The sequence below is a fragment of the Platalea leucorodia genome (assembly GCF_965183815.1).
Source record: "Platalea leucorodia genome assembly, chromosome: 19".
Taxonomy (NCBI): domain Eukaryota; kingdom Metazoa; phylum Chordata; class Aves; order Pelecaniformes; family Threskiornithidae; genus Platalea; species Platalea leucorodia.
This window is the reverse complement of record NC_138841.1, coordinates 62,511-86,271: the sequence shown is the minus strand read 5'-3', so window position 1 is coordinate 86,271 and position 23,761 is coordinate 62,511. Positions and strand designations below refer to the sequence as shown.

At 40.3% G+C, this 23,761-nt stretch overlaps 1 protein-coding gene across 2 annotated transcripts; it reads right to left on the bottom strand.

Annotated features, from left to right (window-relative positions):
- Window positions 1–97: 97 nt before the first annotated feature.
- On the bottom strand, window positions 98–23,618 carry SLC26A8 (solute carrier family 26 member 8). 2 transcript variants are annotated; one of them, XM_082330252.1, is made up of 21 exons: window positions 22,828–23,618; window positions 21,252–21,508; window positions 18,534–18,673; window positions 17,681–17,797; window positions 16,616–16,791; window positions 15,956–16,120; window positions 15,104–15,253; window positions 14,787–14,869; window positions 14,276–14,423; window positions 13,208–13,321; window positions 12,343–12,420; window positions 11,035–11,130; window positions 10,382–10,488; window positions 8,874–8,943; window positions 7,975–8,067; window positions 7,756–7,890; window positions 6,156–6,515; window positions 4,738–4,792; window positions 4,405–4,583; window positions 2,995–3,251; window positions 98–764 (listed from the first exon to the last, which is right to left on the bottom strand). In XM_082330252.1, the coding sequence occupies exons 2-20, from the start codon at window positions 21,419–21,421 to the stop codon at window positions 3,039–3,041; spliced, it is 2,649 nt and encodes an 882-aa protein (XP_082186378.1). In that variant the 5' UTR covers window positions 21,422–21,508; window positions 22,828–23,618; the 3' UTR covers window positions 98–764; window positions 2,995–3,038. The 2 variants fall into 2 exon arrangements, with proteins under 2 accessions (XP_082186378.1, XP_082186379.1); XM_082330253.1 differs by lacking the exons at window positions 98–764; window positions 2,995–3,251 and having other exon boundaries at window positions 4,413–4,540.
- Between the last annotated feature and the right edge of the window lie 143 nt (window positions 23,619–23,761).

The window sequence follows — 23,761 nt, the reverse complement described above, 5'->3', positions numbered from 1 at the left end:
TGCAACAGTGAGGGGCAAATTTCAGCCTTTGCACAACTACTGCATTCAAGGTAACGTTGAGTTGAAAGACCTCAAGCACAATGGAGTCCCTCCTGCTTCTATCGCACAGCAACTTCCTACCTCAAAGAAATCACAATATAAACAGACCACAGAAGCTGTTACAATTTCAATTTATAGGTAGCCTATCTGTCATCCCATATTTGTAATGAATGACTCGTGCAGTTGGCTCTAGGAAGGTGTGTGCTCACACCTGCCATGACAACCGCTCTGTTTCATACTTCTGCTGGCCTAGGCCAGGTTTCTTCATGTGAGGACATCAAAGACGGCACATGGACAGATTTGGAAAGCCACACAGTGAAGCAAGCGTATCATATTCCCTCGAACAGTAGCTGCCACCACAGTATGAATGAGGAGCCTCATGCAGAGGTCTCCTACAGAAGCAAGATATTACTGAGCATCTTCACTCCTGCCAAGTTTGTTCCATGACTCTTCTAATTTGGGATAGAAAAATGCAGTCTGGGGTAGCACCTCAAAGGGTTGCTGAGCCAGGCCTAAGCCAAGATACCCTCATCTTTCCATAACCAGCCTGGAACTAATCTGTAAAGCAGAACAAATGCCCCCGAACTATACTCATATGTAACTAGTTTACCTGGTCCTTCCTCATATCTTCCTGCGCGGTGTGACACACCGCAGCGCATGGCCCCAAGAATTGCTTCTGCTATGCTCTGCGTGACTCCCAAGGTTCCTCAGCTGCTTTACGTCTTCTGCAGCCATTTTTGCACCAGAGTAATATGTTAATAAAACAACAACAAGATTGAGGATGGTTACGTACACTTTGCACTGTCTGCAATGGTAATGTGCACATTTGGGGATCTTTATCCTCTAATTCAATGCAGTGGGAGAGCTGCCTGGGTTTCTGAAGCCTGCCCCGCTAGGAAAACATCATGGCATCACACTAGCTAGGAACTGAAAAGTTGCTGTGTGCACAAAACAATTGTAGTTGTTGCAACTAGGTCAGGTAAGAACATCAAGCTGCCTTCAAACACATGATTATAGACAGGCCTTTGAACTCTGACTTCTGTGGCTTTTTAGAGGTACAGGCGGAGTCCTTGGCCATAAAGTACGTGCTTTGTCACTTCACAGCCCGTGTCCAGGGATCTGTGCTTGGCTAAACACAGAAGCCTTGTGTACGTATACGGGAGCAGAGTTATGGCATCGCACAGCTATAAGGGAAAAAGATCAGGATTGTCTGGACTTCCTCTCAGCAAGATATTTGTTTTGCAACATGAATACCCATAATTTGAATGCTAACATACTGATGTCTGAGTTGTCCCCAGGTGCTCAACTCTGCAGACTCATGGGGGTAGGAAAGAAAGATTCAGAACTTTGCGGAACAAGCCAAAAAAAAAAAAAAATCTCTTAACTTTGCAGTGGAGACTTTTGATGGTGCCAACAGCTAGGAATGCCATTTCATCTTAAATCAAGGCTGCCGTACAAGAGCCAACAGAATCTGGGAATTAGGGCTATACTTTTCATGGGTTTTGTATTACTCTGTTTTTAACAGAGCTGAGAGGAGCTTGGCGTGAAGCCACTGTCCAAAACAATGTAGGGAAGCATATGTGGTTTGAGAATTACTCAATATCATTTGAGCTTTCAGTTTTTCCTGTCTTTCAATCCAAAAGGTATGAGGGTTCCAGGACTCAGTTTCCTCTGCAGTAAGCAACTCTACACAGTAATGTTCACTAAAATCCTTTACCACTGGAGTTTACACATGAAATACTGTGGCTTCCCCCTAGAAACTGCTTGGAAGGAATAAGAATTTAAATGAAAAATTGAAAAAAAGATTAGAAGAACTTATGGGAATACATTAGAGATAGTTTAATATTAATACTCCTATTAGCCATTGTATCAATGCTAAAATTTAGCAGCCAGGAGCAGCAGAATTTGCAGGAGCCACCTTGCTGTTACTGCACATCCAGAAACCACACAATGCCCAGCAGCAAAAGTTAGAGCTGTTCACATGTTAACAAATTTCGCCCAGAGCATAGGATCTGTACACAAAGGTTCCATCATTTAAATCCAAGTTTTGCCCTAAAATAGTGACTGAATGGTGTATATACACAGTCCTGGCCACTCATCTAAAATTTCACCCGCAGCTCTTCACACTGGACGATTTGTGTCATGGGATAATCCACCAGACGAGGGCATGAAGCCTTGTGATGTGTATTGCTGGTACAGTTAAATGCTTCTGCTTTCAGTGGAATCCTAGCTTACACCTCTGTATTGATATTACTGCGTCAAACTCTATGGCTGATCTACAGAAACTATAACTAAGTTGATTTTTTTTTCCCAAGTGCTAACTGTATCTAAGCCTACAATTTTCCTGGCTCTTCAGAACAAAGTGAATACATTCCTCCATTCTTCACTATTTCAGTAAAGGACTACAAAAACATGAAAAAAATATTATTTTTTTTACTGGGATTTAGTTCTGGTGGATTAGAAAGGGACTGATGCAGAAATAATGGACAGACACCACGTTATGTTAGTGCAGACAATATCAACTTCAGCAAAGTGAAGAGTAATAAAACGTTTTCTTTGAAGCTTCGTTCATTCTAAATACATCTGAAAATAATGAAACTGCCTGCATGTAACCTGTTGAAATATGGCAGATTAATTTCACTTACTAGCAAGCCATAAATATATAAGAAGTGCTAAGCTAGGACATTTAAATTTCTACAGAATTTCAGAAAACAAGCGCAAATAATTTGCTAGAATTGGCTACAAAACTAGGAATTAGCTTATACATTGAAATTTCTCTGTTTTTGGCATTGCTGGGTAGCATATCTATTTGAAAATGCTTGAAAGCAATAACATACATGTTGCTTTTTGTTTAGAACAACAGAATTACTGGAGGCATTAGTCAGGCTGTCTATTTTAAGAACTCTGGAACAGAAAAAAGTAAAAAGAAGATCGAAGGCTGTTGCTTAACTGTACCTTTCTCCTCTCTACTGAAATCCCAATTCCCCAACACTTGTCATTCAGGGATTGCTGGTATACTTCCATCTCTTTCCCCAGCCTGGGTCCTGGAAATCCGATTGAAGGGGTGGAGTATGATACTGCTGGAGAGAGCTTGGCTCTGCTTTTTTCTGGGCTGAGCATGAGATACCCGATACTGGCTCTTCATGCAGAAGTTTGTCAGAGTTCTTTGCAGAGGAAAAATCTTTATTCCTCTTCAAGAGCAAACTTCTTTCCTGAAATGTACGCAAACATTACTGTAAACCAAGGGTGGCCAATCTATTGAGCCAGTCAAGCACAGTTCCCGTGCCAAGGCAACATCATGCAAGCAGCGAGAGGGCCAGCTGTCATGGGAGCACAGGGTAGTCCAAATCCCCAGCTGCTGAGGAAATGAGCTAGCAGGGACTGCTGAAGCTGACATCACCGACCTGCCGTGGGTCCCATCTGCACACCCAGCCCAGCCTCATCTCAGAGCAGGCTCCTGGGGAACCATTGTCGCCTCCTGCCTGGTAGCTGCTCCCAATCCCTGCCCCCCAACATCCATTAAAGGGAGATTGGTGAATATATACTGTCACCTTCATTCTTTGAAGTTTTTTTCTATGGGGGAGAGAGTCCGGAAGGTCAATATCCTTGCATTAGACTATTCTGTACAATGCCAAGATAAGAGAGTTAAATAAGTTGTTCCATGAGCAGCAGAACTCAAGAACCCTGTTTTCCTGCAGATTTGGATAGGTTTTTGCCTTCATTCTGGCCTCATTCAGCTATAGGACCCCAGCCTGGCGGTATGCATAGGATGATTAGCCAACGCTGGGTTCTTTCCTTAGGTGGGGCAATCACTGGAATCTTCTACTCAACAAGGGCTTTTTCTGGAACTTGCAACCATCTGCCCTATTCAAATTCGGCTGAGACAGCCAGTGAGCTTAAAAATTATTGCAGAGTACTGACAGAAAGACCACGTGCATAAACTTCAGTTCTTCAGGAAATCAAGCTAGCACTGTCCTTCACTTCCCCCATCAGCCCCAAGGGAGCTGGTGCAGTAACCTCTGGAAATAAAAAACTTGGAGCTTTTGCTCTGCCCTGGCAAGGTCCTTGCTCTGTCAGAGAAATTGAAACAATTTAAAATGCAATGAAGTCATTCCCTGCTGCAAAACTCAGCTGGATGCCTTGCCAGCCTGCACACAAAGATGCCTTTCCCCGAACAGGAACACAGGACTCAGAGAAACAAATTGGATTATCGATCCATTGCAAAAAGGCAAGTACTTGTGAAAAACTGGAGAATTCAAAAGAGCACCTACTCTGCCCTATTTCCTCAGCCACAGGACAAAGTTTAAGTTACTGACAGGATAATTTAACAACATGAAGGCATAAATGTTAAGCTAAATATTCTACCTTCTGCTGTTCAGCTAGTGGTTCTTCAGCAAACTCTTCTGCAGTAGGTTCTAGCTCATCTGGCTTTCGATGATTGTCCAAAGCAGCTAGCACAGCATCATGAAGAGTTAGAAAGAATCTTTCTTTGGTGACACAGCTGTCAAAGAAATCATTCTTCTCAAAGTCTGCTATCACAGAGGCTATATAAAATGGGGGGAAAATAAATAAAGCAGCAAAACCACACCAAGCAGTATGGCTAAAACATTTCACTTAAGTTTGGCTAAAACATTTCACTTAAGTTTAAAACTTATCCTTGGAGATAAGTCAGTATTAGTAAACAAATACTATACTCACAGTGACAGCCAGCTATAAGGACTGTAATGCCAATATTGTGAAACATATGGATGATCTGTGGAAAGAATTCCATACAGGCATTAGAGCAATTCTGTTTTATACAAGTGCACTGGAAGGTAAAACATAAACAGGGAAATAAAACCTCCCTTGTACTGTTTTATCTCTGAAGAAAACCCTTATTCTGGTATCTCAAATCCTGTTTTTTAGTTCAGCACTAAACAGCCAAGTTATCCAAGATCTTAATGAATGCTGACTCCAGAAGCAGGGCAGGTCACAGCCAGACCCCATGCTGATCCTCCTACAGTTCACGACACAGCACACAGTGCTATTTCTTCACTTAAACTAAAAGTTCTCACAGGAACAGACTAACTTGAAACATCTCTCCATACGCAGATGCCATGCCCACATGTAAATGAGAACATGAACCTGTATTTTCAAGCATGACCTGTAATTCTTCTTGTCTCAATTTTCATGTCCAACATTTTTAGTTATATCAATTTAGTATTAAAGGAATCAGATTTTAGAGGGGATAGATTCTCACAATTTTCTCAATGCCTGACCCTTTGTAATTAAAAGATCTCAAAGTAGTTATTTTTTTTTTTAAAGGCAATGAAACTCATTATTTCAGAGAACCACAGAATTTCAGAATATGGGGCTGGAAGGAATCTGGAAAGACTTTGACTTTACCCCCCTTTCCCAATGGGAGGGTCATTCAGTGGGTGGCAAATACATCTTCAAGGATTTTAGGGACATTTGCTCAGTCCACAATTATTCTTAATAGGTGTTAGTCTAACCTGCTATTAAACAAAATTCTTTTGAAGTTGAGCTACAGAGTTTGAGGAAGCTGTCTAAGAATCCATCTGGAACTGTATCTTTCTGAGAAGCACGGCTACATGAAATTTATTTTTGCTAAATATATATCTCCATTGGCTAGGATCCCCACTTGAAGACTTAAAAGTTCAAGGCATACTTCAGAGAAAAGGCTAATTAGGCAGTCAGCAATAACAAGAAAATCACTCTAGGAGAAGACAGCTGGTAGTTTTATATCTGATACTTCTAAAGAAGAGTATTATTTTAAAGTGTCCAGCTAGAAGAAAAAATAAACAGCCAAAATGGAAAAAAACAAATTAGACATTTTTATAAATGTGGGTTTAGTGATTCTAGATTCTAGAACTGGTGACAATGGATGAAGGTTTTTGCATGTCTTTTGTATGGATAGTGGGGCTTTTGTTTTTTTTAAAAAAGTGGGTTTATGGGAATTTATTAATTTCTGAAACTCGATAGCTAAATCTTGCACCCTTAAAGGTCAATTGAGAGATGTGCGGAGTGTTATGTACCAGGGCGTTTTAGGCTAACAAGAAACATAAGACATTAGGTAAACTTTAGGCTTCACATTTATGTGCAGTTAGGTTCCTTACCTGTCGCAGTAACTCTGAACCTATCAAATCCACAAATTGCACCATGCTGAAGTCTAAAATAATGGTGTGAACTGGACATGGCAAATACTTCGGCTGTTCTTCCTGATCTAACTGTACTGAGGAATTATCTATTGCAGAGCCTTGTGAAAGGCAAGCTCTTCTCCCTTCATCCTCGTTCTTTTCAATCCTAAGTCCCGTGTTAAAGCCTGGGGATGCACACTGCGCATCAGCTGCTCCCACCAACAGCGTCCTAGAGCTGAGTTTGTCTCCATACTTTGACCAATGTACCAGATTAACTGAAGATGCTGAGGAATTGCTGTCTGCGTGACGTTGCTTCACCAGTTTCTCTGTATATGGTATCTAAGATGGAAAATGGAGAGTACACCAGTGGTTGGAAGATTTGGGCCCAGGAAGTGGAAAATTTATTGCTGCAAGTAAGACAGCACTGTAAATCATATGATATTTTTTCTCTCATGGTAAAAAAACACATCTGAAATAACACTAAATATAGCACAAAGCCACAAGAGTATGCAAAGTAGCAGGTGACTTAGGCAAGCCTCAGATGTGGTTAGCAGAGTGCCTTCAGCCACCAAATAGTACAGTGACACCTCATTCTTCCACACCTTGAAATGGCCTGTGATACTGGAATCTGACTTTTTACTTCTACCTTTCAGAAAAGAAAAGAAGAAAAAAAAGACTGCCCACAGCCATTGCCTTTCTGAGCAACAGTAAGCTGACCCTTATTGGCTGAGTTCTGCAGACCTTTGATTCATCTACTTGCTTGTATGGCAGCTGGTCACAGAATGGACCCACTTAATTAATTTTTCTTTCTTAATAGTTCCAAATGTGTTTTTTTAATTTTTATAACACAAGAAAGGAAAAGTCAATCTGCATTTTTGTACTTCAAAGGTGATGTTAAATGATCTATCACTTCCACTTCCTGAGCACCTTGGTGCCACATTTTTTCCAAACCACTGTCTTTCAACCCATTTCTCATACAATGGCTTTTACAAATCACATATAACTGGTTAAAAAATACCTTCTGAAGATAGTCCATTCCCTGAAGTTCCTTTCATTGTCTAAGACAATTCAGAAAATTCAGATAAAGAGGGATATGAGTGACTCTAGAAGATGCACAGTGGCCAATTATAGTAAAGATGAGAAATACTCTAATCATGATAATCATAGCTGCCTTTGAGGTATTTTGTACTTGTACTTGGCAGTATTGGCAGTGAAACAAATTCCTCATAAGCAAGGAAATTCTCTCACTTCTATGAGGAAAAAGAAGAAAATCCCTACTGAAGCACCTGACAGAATTAATTCTTTCAGCTGAGGAGAGGATATGTTGAATACTTCAACTGCTAGTTAATTCACCCAGTAAGCTGAGCTACTATTGCTCTATCACATAAAGTATGTGTAAAGAAATACAGCGGTAATGTTTGCTTATTTTCATACAGCAAATATATATATATGTACACACACACTTTATATAAACATTTACAGCCTTTTCAGTACTGGCAAGTTAAGAACATTGTCCTCAGTAACATGAAACCGGGCACCTCAAACAAGCAGACTAGATAAATATACTTTTTAAGCTGACCCTAGGTGGTGGTAGAGGTGGATCACAGACGCAAGAGCATTTAAGATCTTTTCTTTCCACTTCAGTGTCAGACAGACTAAGTGAAATTAAAGCCCTCATTTCACTTTCATCTAGAGGCACTGCTTTCATGTCCATCTGAAAAAGAAAGGCAGTTTTATTAGAGTTTTTATCTCCCTAATACAGGAGATAATTTCCACTGACTGAAAAAGCGGCATTTACCTTGTGTAACAAATAGGTTTTGAAGTGATTCATGTTTGCAAAAGAGATGGAAGAACAGCACTGGAAGATTTTGATACCTTCAATCTCCCTTGCCTGTAAAACCAAAGTTGTATCTGTGAGGGTTGTATCTAGCAGAAGCTATTTTTCTCCTCCTGACTGTGTTGTAGTCTGCAAGGTCCTACCCTACACTGCATACTGGTAGTGGCATTTAGTGGACCTAATTACCATAAATTAATCTAGTTCTCTTGCAATTAAAAACATACCTCCAGCAGATCTATCACAGATGACAGCTGGCTGCTCTAATATAAAATAAACCAAATTATTTTTAATGCTCATTACAGAAAACATACACTATACCTTTGTCTTACTAACATCGTCCTTACATTATTCCATTTTTTGCAAATCCTTCAGCATGGCATTGGGAATGTACCCATGCGGCAAAGGCAAAGCTCTCTACTACTGTACTGCCTAATTCTGTATGGTGCAGGTCTTGAAAATAACATGTTAAAAAGGCCCGTGCTCTACCTATTATCCCATCACCGGGAGAACCTGTGAGTCAGTCTAGCACATGCACAGTTGTTATTGTGAAAACAACGTACGTAGAGTGGACAAAACCAGACTGAGAAAAGCAGGTCAGTGAAAAACGCCAAACAGCTCTGGAAATGACAGCGGTGCAGCTTCCACTGTGGAGACAGCACAGATGGACACAAGGAGCTCCACAGGCCCAAGCAGACTGAGCTAGGTATCTGAATCACTTGACATTACAGATACTTAAGCATTTTTCAGTTTTCAAAGTTTTAAATCAAATGAACTGAGTCTGAATGGTCACCCCCAGATATTTAAGGGAAGAAGTTGCATTACAGAAAGAGATGGAACATTTGTTTTTTGTTTCCTCTTACGGCTCTGTAGATGGATAAACTTCTATAAATATTCATGTTTGGAATCTGTCCCAGCACCACCATCTTCATTCTGAAACAAGATGTTTATTAGGTTTTCACAGAGAACAGAGAAAAAACATCTGTTCCCAAAAGCTTGATCTCCATTTCTCTCCTCTTCACTGGATACACCAACTGTAACTTAGAGGGTGCGAGTGCAAAAAGTTATTCACTCATAATTAGGGTTCTTTGAGTAGGGGTGCAGTACACAAACACAGCCTTCATCTACACTGGTGTCCTCGAGAACGTATAACGTCCCATTGCTAGCTCTGGAACATTTGGATTATTGTTATTACGCTAGGAAGTATGTTCCCTCCCCGTCTCCTCACAGCTCTCCTCAAAGATATATCTACACAGACAGGTGGAGACAGCTATAACTTGTGCTTAGAGCTGGCTGCACATAGGTTAGGTCTGATCCAGAGGTCGTGCAGCAGCATTAATGCAGGGTTTTGCCTTGAAGGAGAATATCCTGTTTTGGGTACCGTGCTTTGCTAATGGTGCTGCATGGTTTTGGGGCAGGTTCTGGTCAGTTCAGGGCATGGATGGAATAAACATGTGGCTGGCTGGCTGGTTGCTGGCCCTGATGTATGGAAAATTGTTGTCAAGACACTCTATTCAAAGCAATCTGCTTGCAGATAACTTCCCAAGCTTTTTTGAGTGTTGTCAGCATAATGCTCTCACCTGCAAGAAACTGATAAGCGGTTATATACCCTGAAGGTAGTATGAATAACAGGGATACTTAACGGAACAGTGTCTGCAGAAATGCCCTTTCATAATGCTCATTAATTCCCAAGGCAAACCCAAGAGGATAACTCTAAGCAGATGTAATACAGCAAGTTTCAGACAGCAATTGAAATTCTTCCTGAAGGTATTCTTTCAGAGCCAGTCTGGACCAGATCACAAGCAGTTTGATATTTGCAGCAACTGAGTTATTTCCTACCTCTTTCCATGTTATTCTGGAGGGTTCAGTCTACTCAGACAAGCACCTCCATAACATGGTACATCTCATGAGGTGTGGCTTGGATTTATGAATGATTTTCCTGTTTGGATTAGCAGCTAATAAACTGAGTAATGTGTGCCTGATGTAACCTCCCTCCCGTATCACAAACTGAGTTTACAGAGAAGATAAAGCAGCTTGGTAAATGGCAGTGAAGACAGAGGAATGCATTTGAAATAAAGGCAGAACATCTCATTTTATCCCTACAGAAGAGTGTATACAGATCACTTCTCCTGGCTGATGCCTACACCACAATAAGCAGTCTTCAATAGCATGGTACACCTGCAGAAGGGACCAATCCAGAGCCCATAAACTCAAAGAGATTACTGGTTTGGGGTAGCATTAGAGAGACTCCGGAATGACCTGACTGAAGTGTTTACAAACATGAAACAGCTTTTTCATTGTCACGTGTATAACTATCTCTAAAACATCAACTCTAAGAAAAACTAGTATTTTGTTTAAAAGTTACAAGTACCTGTGTGACCTAATGGTGATTATGAAGAACGTAAATCCCATGGCGATCACTAAACCGACATCAAGACCAAAACAAAGCACTGCAGCAAAAGTTACAAGCCAAATAACCTTTGAACAAGAGACAGAGAGAACATGAGCAGTAAGAAGATGCAAAATGACCTCCAACTCAGCCCCAGCATTTGCGAATTGCAAACAAAAAAAAAAAGGCTAGAAAAGGTAATACGTGAAAAGCTTTGTTGGCACATCTAGACCAACCCAGTCCTGGAAATAGTTGCAAACAAGAATCACAAATCACAGTTCAAATCTCCAGACTTTTTAACAGGGCTCCAGTTATTAGCAAAAAACACATCATATTGGGGGTCTTTCTCTTTATGAGAAATCCTGCACAAGAGTTGGCATGAGAATGTGGCCCCAGCTGGCAGCTAGTCAATTTTCTTCTCAGAGGATCTGGGAAGTGACAACAATAACCAGTTTTCCCTGTATAGAATTAATTGCAAATTGATTTGAAGAGATTTCAATACACTTATTTCAGCGGATATTTCAAAGGATCCCTTTTCTAAGGGAATGGCCACTGCTTTGCCTTGCCCTCCCAAAACATCCATTTCTCCCTTTAAGACACATTCCAAAACCTAGATGGCTTTTTTTGTCACTTACAAAATGATACTTATCCTGTCTCCACAGGATGGGGATGTCCAGAATTTTTTCAAGAAAAGGGAGCACGTTAAATACCACAATAGCAGCCAGTATACCCTGTGCAAATCAGAAAAATAACATCTATTATTTTGTTATTTTTTGTTTGCAACCACAAACATGCCGAGGAACAGATATCCATGACAGACAAACTGCTTAAAATTAAAATCTTAGAATAGCTTTATTTCCATAATTTTTATAGACATGTATAACAGTTCTCCTCTGATCCGCAAACCAACATGAAACTAGCATATAACTTCTTGTTGGATCTCACAATGACTTCTGCCAATACGACTGGACTTGCTTTTGAAATGCTATGTGTAGTTTCTATTGCAGTGTTCTTCAGTGAATCCCTACGCCTCCTGCAGCACTAGGAGAAAGGCCAACACTATCTACAGAATTAAGAGTTGCTGTTTCAAAGTATGGTTTCAATTAGCATGGGTAGTTTATTGGCAGATTTAGGAAGTTATTTGATACCATTTGTTGAAACAGCCTTTCTTAGCAAAGAAAAGGAGACTGAAGGGAAGTAGATGGTTAAATTCTTTTTTGTCAGCTAGTTTTGGGAAAGGGATTAATTCTCCCATCTTACAAAGAGGCCAGGAAAAAATCAGGAAGTAATGCTCTGTCAGTGGTTCCCTAAGAAAACTTACAGGGGAAAAAAAAAAAAGTCTAGATAAAAATTTAAGGGAAAAGTGGAAAACCAAGTACTCTGAATAATCTGTGACAACAAAATGTTTATGTTTATTGCACTGGCAATGCAAAATCCACAGAAGGCAGTCTAAGAGCCCATATGGTTTTAAAATAAATCTCAAAGACCAAGCTACAATCAGAGACACTAAACCCAAACTTCCATTTGGAAGATTTTATTTACCTCTCTACACTAAAGATTTTGAAGCACCCGTCTTGGAACTACTTATACTGATGCAAGAGAGAAACTCATTAATTTGTTATACAGGTGTGCAAAAGCTTGGAAGATGTGAAACCAAAAGTGAAATACAATTATAGAGGCTGGCAGTGAAATTTCAATCCGGTTTTAGCCAATGAGTTTTAGCTTGTACCGATCAGTGAGAGATGGGAGAGAGATGCAATATTTATTATCTAATATGTTAGCCACTGAAATTTACGCGTTTAAAGTAATTATTTTGGTTTGGCCCATCCCTGAAAACAATTAACTCTAGCGCATAATGTAATCCCTAACTGTCCCAGAAAAATCTTCATATTATGCTTAGAAAGTAAGTAGACTGCTGCCATAACTATTTCAGGTTCACTTACATTAGGTATCATCTGGAAAAAGTGTCCTAGTTTCAGTGCAATCACCAGCATCATAGATGCTCCAATCGCTGCTGCTAACTGAACAGAAATACTTTTATTAGAGAGGCCTGACAGAACCATTTCCTTACTTGTCCTCTCTAAACAAGCAGGTATGGTCCATGAAACACCACCGACTTGGAAAAATAACCAGGGGACAATTAACAAAGGCCACAGGTATGCTGCAATGCATGGTACAAATTCTAGAATACTCAAGCTGCAACCGTTTTCTGTAGATATAAATTTTTCCTAAATGGACTGTTCTTAGGCACAACAGAACAATGCAGGATTTTGGTTTGATAATTTCACCTGAGTAATAAGATACTTCTCTTGCAAGTCAGACTTTGAAATAAACTCTTTATTAAACGAAATTATTTCTATCATGCAGTGAAGTGTGCACAGACATTCAGTTAAGAGGTATGATAAAAACATTATTACATATTATCGTTACATATTACACCTTCTTTCTCCCCTAAAAAAAAAAAGATCACAAAGTCAAGTACTCAAAAGTTAGGAAGAAGTGGCAGAATTAAGGGTTCGTGAGCAATTTTCCATTTGGCTTTTTGGGTATATTCACTAAAATACAGTTTTAAACTGCATGAACATATCCTATTCTCCCCACAGGATCCTGGCTTCCTTCATGGCACATCATGTGCTGTAAATATCATGTAAGTATAGTACATAATATAACATACACAGAGAGGGTATCTGAATTCACGTTGCATGGGTATATATCTCACAAACTATTAAGATTAAATGTCAGCCTATACTCAGTAGACAGTGATTTCAGATGAGAGTTTGGAAGCTTAACAAATCCAGCCCAGCTCACCTGTGTTCTTCCACCTGTCTTCTCTTGAATGACAGTTCCAGAAATAGCACAGCTGACAACAAAGCTTTTGAAAAATGAGCTGCAAATATTGCATAGCCCCACAGCTATTAGCTCCTGTAAAATAGAAACAGAAGGAAGCAGAGAAAACCCCAAATGAATTACTTACCTTCATAGAAGTAGCTTATCAGAAGTCCTTTCCTTTTGTTCATACTTGCTGGTTGGTCATCTGTGTTGCTAAGCTCAGGAAACCTTCTGGAAAGCAAGGTCTCCCATGGTTAAATGAGCTTTCTTAAAAGGCGTACAGTTTTCACAGCTGAGGATGTCATGGACCCAAAAATTCAGCTCCTTCTTTCAAAGAAATCCACTTAGAACCCCAAAGCTACAAAGCACTGACTTTCACGCTAACATGTGCCAAATCTCAGTACACAGCATAGTACACCTGGACAAAAGCTGAGTGGAAAAGACGTTCCCTTTATATTTATCCCCAGAGGCTTTGAGAAGTCAGGGCAGCTTCCTTACTGGCTTAGTTCCATTCTAGTAAAGATCCAAAGCCATCACAACAAGCTAAACATGGAGTAGTGCAAAACGCCTAATACTTACTAACTCTAGCACACTGGAAACTAACACAGTTTTAGCTTAAAAGCCTCTCAGAGCAATCACTCTGGGCAGAGAATACATACACTGGGATAGTAGCCACATATAGAGAACTACAGCTGCTCTGGCCATTTACAATTTCAGCTACTAATTTATCATGCTTTTGTAGTCTCATGAATTCATGGCAGCAACGGTCCTCAGGGATCAGTTGCAGCACCATGTGTGTGTGAGGTTCATCCCAATCACTGGGAATATACAAAGGCCTCTTGGTCAAAGAAGGCCATGTTTTGGTCTTCACATTATTGGCTTATAACATCCACTTTCCATAGGGAAGGGTAACAAGTTGCTACAAAACCATCATTGGGCATATTCACTCCATCCTTGCATTTCCACCACTGTCAGATAGTTAGTGGCTTTGCAAGTAGAGTTCAGCTTTCTTCTTGGCCTAGGAAGTATGTGTAGTTTTGTTCTCACCTGATTGCTGGCAATATTGTAGTTGTGAAGTGACGCATACCTCTCCCCAACAAAAACAAGAAGGAAACAGCTTACAATAGCAAGGGAGAAGGCATGCAGTATGATCTTGCTCAGGTTTGATAAATCTGGTGGTGTAGGAGGCAGAAACCTACAGGATCAAAGAACAGATAAGTTTAGATCTGTTCTGAGCTCTGTCCACAGCAACTCCAAACCCAGGATCATCATCAGAGGCATCCAGCACCCCACAGGAGATGCTCTCAATCTGGAAGACTTCCACCTCACAAAAAATGCAAATTTCTTCCTCTTTGTGCTAATAAAACCTGAATCTAATAAAGAAAACTGTAGTTTGAATTCTGCATACGCTTGGAAATGATGATGCAATTAAAATTCTCGAAGAGTTATTCCTCTCGCTGTACTTCCCAGTAAAAGTCAGCTCATGTCAGATTTCAAGAACAGGCTGAAACATCTCTTTTGTATCTCAAAAGTACAACCTCATAAACAGCATACTGACCTCTGAGGAATCATACTGACCACAGCACTACTAGATTCAGCGTGAAGATGAATGCGATTAGAAATAATGGTGACTGTGATAATCTGGGAAAGAAAACAAGAAGCAATACTAGAGATTATGTAGCATTTGCTCCTGAAACTGTACACAATCCATCTAAAGACAGTTAATCTTGTAGGATTATTTAAAGGACTTCAGCACAGATTCAGTGTGTAAATATAACAGCATCTTGAGGTAATATGTGAAATGTTTTTTAAAATAAAGTATATTATACTCTCTGTTAGTTCAGTTATCACAATGGCATTCTGAAAATCACTTACCAAGAGCAGCTCCATAGGAAATGCAATAGGCCTATGTTTATAAGTTATCATGACAGATGTATTGAGTCGTAGTGTGGCCATGCTGAGCAAAAATAGCAATATGCTGGTGGCATTAGCCTTTGGGAGAGCCAGGAAGAAATTAAATAGATTCTGAAAAAGAATCATCATAGAGAGGATCAGAGGCAGATACTACAATAATTTTTATATTCCAGGAGATTCACATAGGTTACCCTGACACTTGAACTCATCCCTTCTGCTATGGTGATATCTTCAGTTAGAAGAAGAGAGATGCTAATAGCAAAACAGTATTTAAAAAATCTATCTCATCTAGTGGTATCTGCAGAGAAAACACTGCCACAAATAGCTCAGATCTAGTACTGTCATTCTTCTCTCTTCTACACTACCTTTCTCTCAAGTTGTCTGATTGACATTATTAAAGTAAATTAGGATGAATTAGCTTTAACATGTCTTTAGCTTGGAGTCTGCTGCTTCTTTGTCAGGTATGATAAAGATATTGTGTGCCGAATAGCTTGCCCATGATGATCTATTGAGGAAAAAAGTACCTTTTCCTCTAACCTTTACTCTACTACAATTATAGACATGCTGAAAATATATTATAGAGCTACATAAATAATTAAAAATATGCACACAGACTTTTCTTCTTGCATGTCACACAATAAGCTCCATACACAGTTCAAGACAACAGGAAGGCGAAGTAAACCACAGCTGAAACTTGCACAAATATCCCTTAGCAACTGACTTAGATTGAAATTGCCCTCAATTTCTGAAGCTGTTCTTTTCTTTTCCCTCCAAGAAGCATGCATTTCTTCAGCTAATAATGAATTTACTCACATAGAAAATGTCCAGGGGGCCCTTATGGAAGTCAAGCATGACGTCAAAAATAAAGGTAAACTGTGATACAATGACATGCAATGCTGCTGCAGTGAGGTAAGCATCAATGAGAGTCTTCGGCACATATGTTGTTACAAACCCCAGGCAAAAGCAGCCTAGCAGCAACTGTATGGAACAAAAGAGAAGTGAGATGTGATATAATTATCAATGTCTAAACCTGTGCATCTTGTTTTCATATTTGAAGAGCATGACTCTTCACTGCCACACATGATGGACAGTTATTTGAACACGCTATTTTCATTATGCACAATTAAGTAAGACACTGCTAAACCAAAATAGGAGCACTTTACATCAAGTGTGTGCAGTTACGTAGGACTACCTAAGGGTCAACATATTGCAGAACCGGTCAACATAAAAGATAATAATTTACTTCACACATATTAATCATGGACACATAAATCTTAACCTATCATATCTTTTTCAGACAGCATGAGAGGAAGAGACAGACGTTCATGTCCCACTTTGCACAACATATGTATTCAAATGTGCTGAGCTTAGTATTTGTGGTAAGAATATGCAAGCAGTACTAATTCTTACATTTATACAAAGAATGCACATAAGGATACATCATTAAGGATATAAAATAGATTCATCTTCTACCTGAATGATGCCAGTCAAAAATGTTATGGATGCGGTAAGTGTCAAGGCCTCCACGTAATCTTTAATAAATGTAGGGTCTGAGAAGTTGTCCAGTGAACCATTAGAGGACAATGTTTGGTTGAAATTAAGAGTCTTCAGAATGTTTGTCACCACCACATTTAGGATGCTGAATGAGCCTGGAACAACAGAACAGAGAACAGAAAATGGAACTGCATGAGATGTTGCAACAAAGACATCTTAAAACCACACATCCATCTCTTCCCTCTACCATCAGCCTGTGCAGTATGAGACAGTTTATTGTCATTCATATATATAATCCACATATATAATCAATTTTTGCTGTTTCTAAGTACCTAAAGTTTCCAAAGTCCTGTCTGAAAATTTCACATTCCTACCATTTTATGAGTGAAGTCTTCAGCTGGTTAGATGATTTTAGTGTAAAGCACAAAAAATGGATGCATTACAATGAGCTGCCAGAAGGCTGAAAAACATAGTAAGTCAGAGAAAGAACTGCCAGCTTACCTAAGAGGCTAGAGCTCCACATACCCACTCATTATGATAATATGAAGGGCCTTCTCACATGTAAACAGCATTTTAACAATCTAGCTTCTGAACAAATTAAGAATGTAAACCCATGAACAGTTCAGTCATGGCAAAAAACTGCACGTAGAAGACCACGGAGCAGATCAGGAGCCAAATCATGATTCATAGTATCATCCTGAGGGTAAATGTGAAGCACTTGCACTGGTCCTTTACTTTACGTAGAAGATGCCTCCATAACACTCCAGCTGTCTCCTTTGCACTGGTGTCTGTGATAGCTTATGTCCTCGGGGGTACAAAGGACCTCGCAGCTGAAATTTGACTGACTCGGTGAAATTCTCACCATAGATCAGCTGCAGAAGTGGAACAACAACGAACGGAGAATCTGGGGGTCTGGATTCTCACCTAAACAACGTTTGCATATTAGACGAAACAGATTAGGATATCTCACCAGTTTTTTGAAGCAGCATTGAACATAATCTCTAAGTCCTGCAGAAAGATTTCACAATACAAAATAAACCTCACCAATAGAGATATGATGTGAAGTCCCAAATATAACATATGTCATCGAGCAGCAGAACGCAGAAAGGAAGCCATTGATATTTGGCAGAGGTAACTTGGTGAGCCAAACTCCTAAAAGTCCTGGAAAGCAAACATATGTTTCTAAAGTCCAGCAAATTGGGAAGGCTCTCTATCTTTGGTTACTATTTTAAAGTAAAATTTTGCTGATGAAAACCTGCCAACCCTTATGAAAATCCCATTGTATTTGTTCACAGAATCACCACACACAGGTAGCACATGCGCTGGTCTTGCTTACGCTACCTGCCACTTTCCAGTTTGGGTCTAAACATGCCAAATCAGTGAGCAAGATGGCCATTCAACTCCCACAGTCTGTTTTTTAGGGAATTTAAGACCTGATAAAGCCAGGCCAGTTAGTGACAAAAGCCAATGTTGTTTTACAACATGGGCCCCTGCTACGAAGAAATTAGACAAAGAACCAGAACAACTCTGCGTTTAGGCCACCTACTAGTGGAGTGGCTACGCATGTGGGTACCTAACAAACCTGATTGTGCAAGGTGGATTTTAAAGACCATGTTAGTTTGTTTGCAATATAGGAAAATATTTGAGTTAGTTTGAGGGAAACTTTATGAAAAAAGTAGTGTCCTGTCCTTGAAATTACACCATGTAACATCTGATAATAGAAAAGAAGTTCTCCTGCAAATATGCAAATAAACAGGAAATGATTTAAGGAACTTCCAAGGTTAAAGTTCCTACATAACCTGATGACATTAGAAAGAACAGAAACACACACAGAAGATAGATTATGAAAGGCATGATATACGAAAGGAAGCTAGAGTGTTTTTTTCTCGCTGCCTACCTTGAGGAATCTGAAACATCCCAACACTTAGGCCTGCAAGTAGATCCCTCAAGATCCATTCTCTGAACCGATATGAAAACAGCCAGTTCAGGACAGGGAACATCTTGAGTGTGATCTTTCTGAACCTTCCCCAGGAGAAGCTGAAAAGAATCAGATAAGCTAAGCTATATGCAATAGCTTTTACAATCTCTCTCTCTGCAGCGCTTTTGCATGGCCTCATGCTCTGCAGGCACAGAAGCCACAGTGCTACGGTTAGCTCTCTGCAGGCACCATATACTTTGAACCCACACAGGCGTTAGCCTTACACAGATCCAGCTGGCACATAACATGAATCCTACATAGGCACCTTTGCATTCCATTCAGATGAATCACAAATACTCTGTGTGCCATTCCTATGATAGCCTGTCAGCACCGGTGTCCAGAGCGCTGAATGCATCAATTACTTGACCTCAATAACACCACAGAAAAATAGGAGATGGTATTTTGATTCCTCCTATTCTGATCTAGAAGAAAAACGCTACATCTGGGGGGAGGGGGGTGGAAATAGGCAAGCCTATCCCACTTCCCAAAAAACAGTCAAATGTTTCCTGTATTACATTATTTAATAAGGGGATGCAAGCAGCACTTGACCTACAGGACTTATTTTGCGTATATGTTTTTGAATCTCAATTTCCAGTAGGTAAACACTGACTATCCCCGCAGCCCTGTGCTCCTTCTTCCCCTTTTTAATCCCTGGCAATGTTAGTGATTTTCTACTTACAAACCCAATATAAGCGATGTAGTGTCTGCGCAAGGCAGCCTTGAACAGTGGCTGTGGGGACTGACCCCAGTTAACATTATAGACTTGAAGCCCTTTCCATAATTTTATTGTCCAAGGTGACTACACACTGGGCTGACAAGTGGATACAAAATGGAGAACAGAGAAAACGCATGAGATGATAGGGAAGTGGAAAAGAAACAGGGAAAAAGAATATGAGGAAGCAAGGCAGACACGGTTCTTAAATGACACATTGGGGGAGGGAATAAAGAGATTTTCTTATTAAGCATCAAGTGAAATGATAAAGTTTCCAATAATATTAGCTATGACTTTAGAGCAAAATTCTCCCTTTGATCTCTGGGCAAGACTTATTTTATTGTACCAGGTGTTTCTGGGTGGACAGACTGTTAACTCTAGATCACATGTCATAATTATACGCAATTCAACCCTTTCCATCAAGTAATTTTGTTTCTCTGACTCCAGAACTGCATCCAAACTCCTTCTTATGTTTTTTTTTGTTTGCTTGTTTGTTTGTTTGTTTGTTTTTAATATATAAAAAGACAGCACTGGAATAGAAGGCTATTGCACAATCTAAAGGATCTCACTACTACCGAAATTAATCTTGATGACAAGTCTTCATGGTGTATGAAAACTAGAAAACACAATAGCAACTCAAACTATGGCTCCATTTCCCTTTACTTATTACCAGGAAATTACTTTACAGCAGCATAAGTTAGACATGACCCATAGTTTTAGTTTAGTCCCACACATAGCTGAGCTGATGTAAGAGCTAGTTATACAGAAAGAGAGAGGTCTGGCACCCCTACTGTCCTTTCCCTGTGTGGCCCTGTCCCTTCTGGCAGCAGCAAGCTGCTAGAATAGCTCACCACACCTTGTGGAACCTCACCCATAGATAGACTTGAGTCTCAAGTCCTGCCATGGTCTCAAAACAACAGTTTAAGTTTCAGTATACGTTCAGTGTACATGCTAAAACAAAGCCCAGATAAATTATGAATCAGAGATTTACTTTTAATCCCTGGCAATGTTAGTGATTTTCCACTTACAAACCCAATATAAGTGTAGTGTCACTACATTTACTTTCTTAGGAGGACTTTGTAGAGTAGACACAGCCATAAGCATTGACAGTCCACTCCGCATCCAAAAAGAGATTCAGAAAGAAAACTGAGAGTATTCATAGTCAAACAAAACTAAAAGGGAAGCTGATGAACAGGCTTCCTATTTTTTATTATATTTGCCTTGCTGGAAGAACATCAGGAATTCTCCCATGCTGCCAACAAAGACTGCCTTCTGGTCAGCCTGCAGCCCACAGGGCTTCTCTGGCAGAAGAGATGCTTCTACTCCCAGTATAATGCCGAAAAGAGAATTTTGGCAGATGGGAAAATGAGGCTGTAAAAGCATTAATGCTTTATCAGTATCCTAGCCTCACCCGTTCTCCTCAAAGAACACAGGAACACAACTCCAAAATAATGCCAAAGCGGTTCAGTCAATCTCGGTCATACCATTATGTAACTTTCCATGTCTCCAGCTAAGAGGGAACAGAAAAAGGCTCTTGAAATTTAAGAAATAGAAGTATCAAAAGGCACAAATCAGAAAAAAAGCAAATGAAAGCTTCTGTGTGACAGCTGGACTGAGGGAAGCACTGGAGAGAACTACAACTATTGGCAGTTTCTCTTTACAGTGCATTTATCCCTCACACTATCATAGTCCTGCAGTGAGCAGACGCTTTTGCAGATTTTAAGTAGCAACTTTGGTAGTGCAGCGCTAAGCTTGCACACTCCAGGTGCAAGCTGCTGTAACTGGGTGTTCTGCTTTGGTTATCAATCAGTGCAGTTCAGCATTTTAATTACCAGCTGTGGAAAAGTTAGTACCTTTTTTACACTTGGGCTTGAAGAGTCTCCTTAGTTTCTTTACACGTGATAAATTCCTGGCATAGAACTCACCTGCACTGTAGCCGTCTGTTCTCTTGAGGGATTTGTAGTGCTCCACCCAAGGTGGAAGACAGTTTTCTTTCAAAGTATGCCTGGAAGTGCTGCTCAGTCTGCATTTCTCTTTGGACCCTGTAAGCTGCTGGTTGCCTGTAAGTACCAACAGTATCGTTGTCTAGTGCCATATTTTCCTTCTGATCACAGTCAGTCAAAACAAGAGGAACAGCAAATGCACGAGGCCACAATGAACGTTCTCTTTCCTGGGAGTGAGACTGAAAGAAACAGGGTTATTGACTAAGAATCTACTAAAACCAAAATTAAAAGTATGATACATGATCAGTCCATCCCAACATAACTCCTGTGAAGCCAGCAGTTACAGCAGGGATAAGCAAGGCTCTGGAGACTGAAATCCATGAAAGACATGCTGCTCTTAGGATCAGACAAATCGACTGCCAAATCAGTTGTAGGAACACTGGGTCCTTCTGGAACTTGCCTTGTTCCTATTCTGTAGGAAAAAACAGCCTGAATCCCCTCCATTTTGTGATCCCAAAAGCAGGCCCATGTTTAGGGAACTAAATACAATCCCTCTCATAAACCTACCACAGCTGAGGAAACCATTGGAATTCTTCGTGTTTCTAATCCTGGAGGAAAAAGGATTAGTCTGAATCATACAGAGAGCAGCTAAATCTGAGGCTGTACAAATGCTTCAACTTGCTGTATAAAACCATTCGGGTTTTTAAATCCCTCAAATATCTGACTCCCATTCCTTAGAATTTTACTATCAGGAAGGAGATCTGAATTCAATCACTATCACTCAGAGTAGGTAAGATGTTACTTCCCAAAGCGAATACTGAGTAACTAAAGGTCCAGTGCAAGAGCAGATCTAAGACAAAGTTCTCATACCGACAGCTGAGGTAGAAAAAAATTCAAATCCAGAGCTACCAAGTGAAAGTACATTTAAGAAGGGTCGTGACACGTAGGAACATATTTTTTTGCTACGGGCAGAACAAAGAAAGAAAAGAGGAAATATAAAAAGGCTGTGAGTGAACAGTTGAGAGTCTATTCAGAATGCAATCTAAGTTTAAAGTATCAAAACCTGAAGAAAAAAATCATTGGGATTTAAGTTTTCTCCTCATATTTCATTACCTGAACCACCAGGATCAGTTTGTACAGGTCTAGTGCTTTGCACCACCACTGAGATACGCTACTTCTGATACAGCAGCAGGGATTCCAGCACAGTATTTACTGTCTTCTGAGACATATCTACCAACATGTAGACACGCCCCAGTCATTCTAAACCACAGAAAGAGCTCGTAGTAGGAATGTCTCAAACAGACTACATCCCTAGGGCACAGTTTCTCCCTCTTTTTGCAGAGAAGATAAATCAAGGTCTTCCACAGATAAGTTTATGAGCTATTTTGTTCATTAGCTTTTCAAACCCGGTACAAGTTTTTGAAGACTTAGCTGTTTGTGACATCTTTGAGCACAATCACCTTTTCAAGACAAGATAATACAACAAGAAAAACTAAGAAGCAGCTAAAGTTTGCAAACTAAAGACATTAAAAACCCCAGCACACCAAGAAGTAGTTACTTTTTAGATGTAAGCAGTGGTAACTTTCAGCTGTTCACTCCTGTTATTTGGACTTCAGTGATGACTCACAGCAGCAGAGGACAGGGTCCCACTCTGTTACACTGTGTAGAGAAAAAGAAGGGTTTTGACATGGGAAGCCAAATGTTTTAAAAGCAGGCTTCCATATTCCATTCAGAATGTGTCAGTCTTGCACAGTACTGCTAACGAGAGTCATCTTCCTCAAGCTTGAGACCAAAAGCTAAGTGGCCTTAAACACAAATCCCTACCACTATTTATTTGCTGTGACATTCTGTACTTACTACCTGGCGAAGACACCCTGGGGCTCCACTCCAAAACATGCTTAACCTGCAGCACTTAGTGACTTCATTGAGTCTTAGGCACGTACTTGAAAGCAAGCACATACATATCTTTGATACTACAAGGCCTATTACAGTATTGAAAAACAGTTTATTCTCCAAACACACAAAAGATCAGGGCACTGGGAATTCTGGGCAGAGAGAGATCAGCTTCCCCTATCACCACTGGCTTGAAGCCCCTGGAACAAAGTGTCCTTAGGAAGTTTACAAGAGCAATTAGTATTGGCTTGTAGGACTCCAGAAGCTCTAGAGCTACGCTTAGCCTGACATACACAGTGGCAGACTGACAGGTTACCCTGGGCCTGCAGAAGTGCTGCCTTAGTAAGTTTTTTCACCCACTTCCTTTTTTTTTTTTTTACGTAAAAGCACACCCTAAGGTGGACTGTGCAGGAAAGCCAAGTAAGCCTCGTGAAAAGGCGAAAGAGGGGCAGCCCCTCCCGAATTTTAGCTCACCGCATAACGTTTTTACCGGTGCCCTTCAACCCGTGAAATGCGCCCCCCCCCGCAAGGCGTTCCCCAGAGGCTCCGCCCCCTCCCCGCGGGGCCGCTCTCGCGAGAGGCCGCCGCGCTGGTTCCAT

Coding starts and splice junctions, on each gene's coding strand:
- SLC26A8 (XM_082330252.1), bottom strand. CDS start 21,421: ATGGCACTAGACAACGATACTGTTGGTACTTACAGGCAACCAGCAGCT. Junction 13,322..14,275: donor ACAATATTGCCAGCAATCAG/GTGAGAACAAAA, acceptor TCTATTTTACAG/GAGCTAATAGCTGTGGGGCT. Junction 11,131..12,342: donor TTTTCCAGATGATACCTAAT/GTAAGTGAACCT, acceptor TGATTTGCACAG/GGTATACTGGCTGCTATTGT.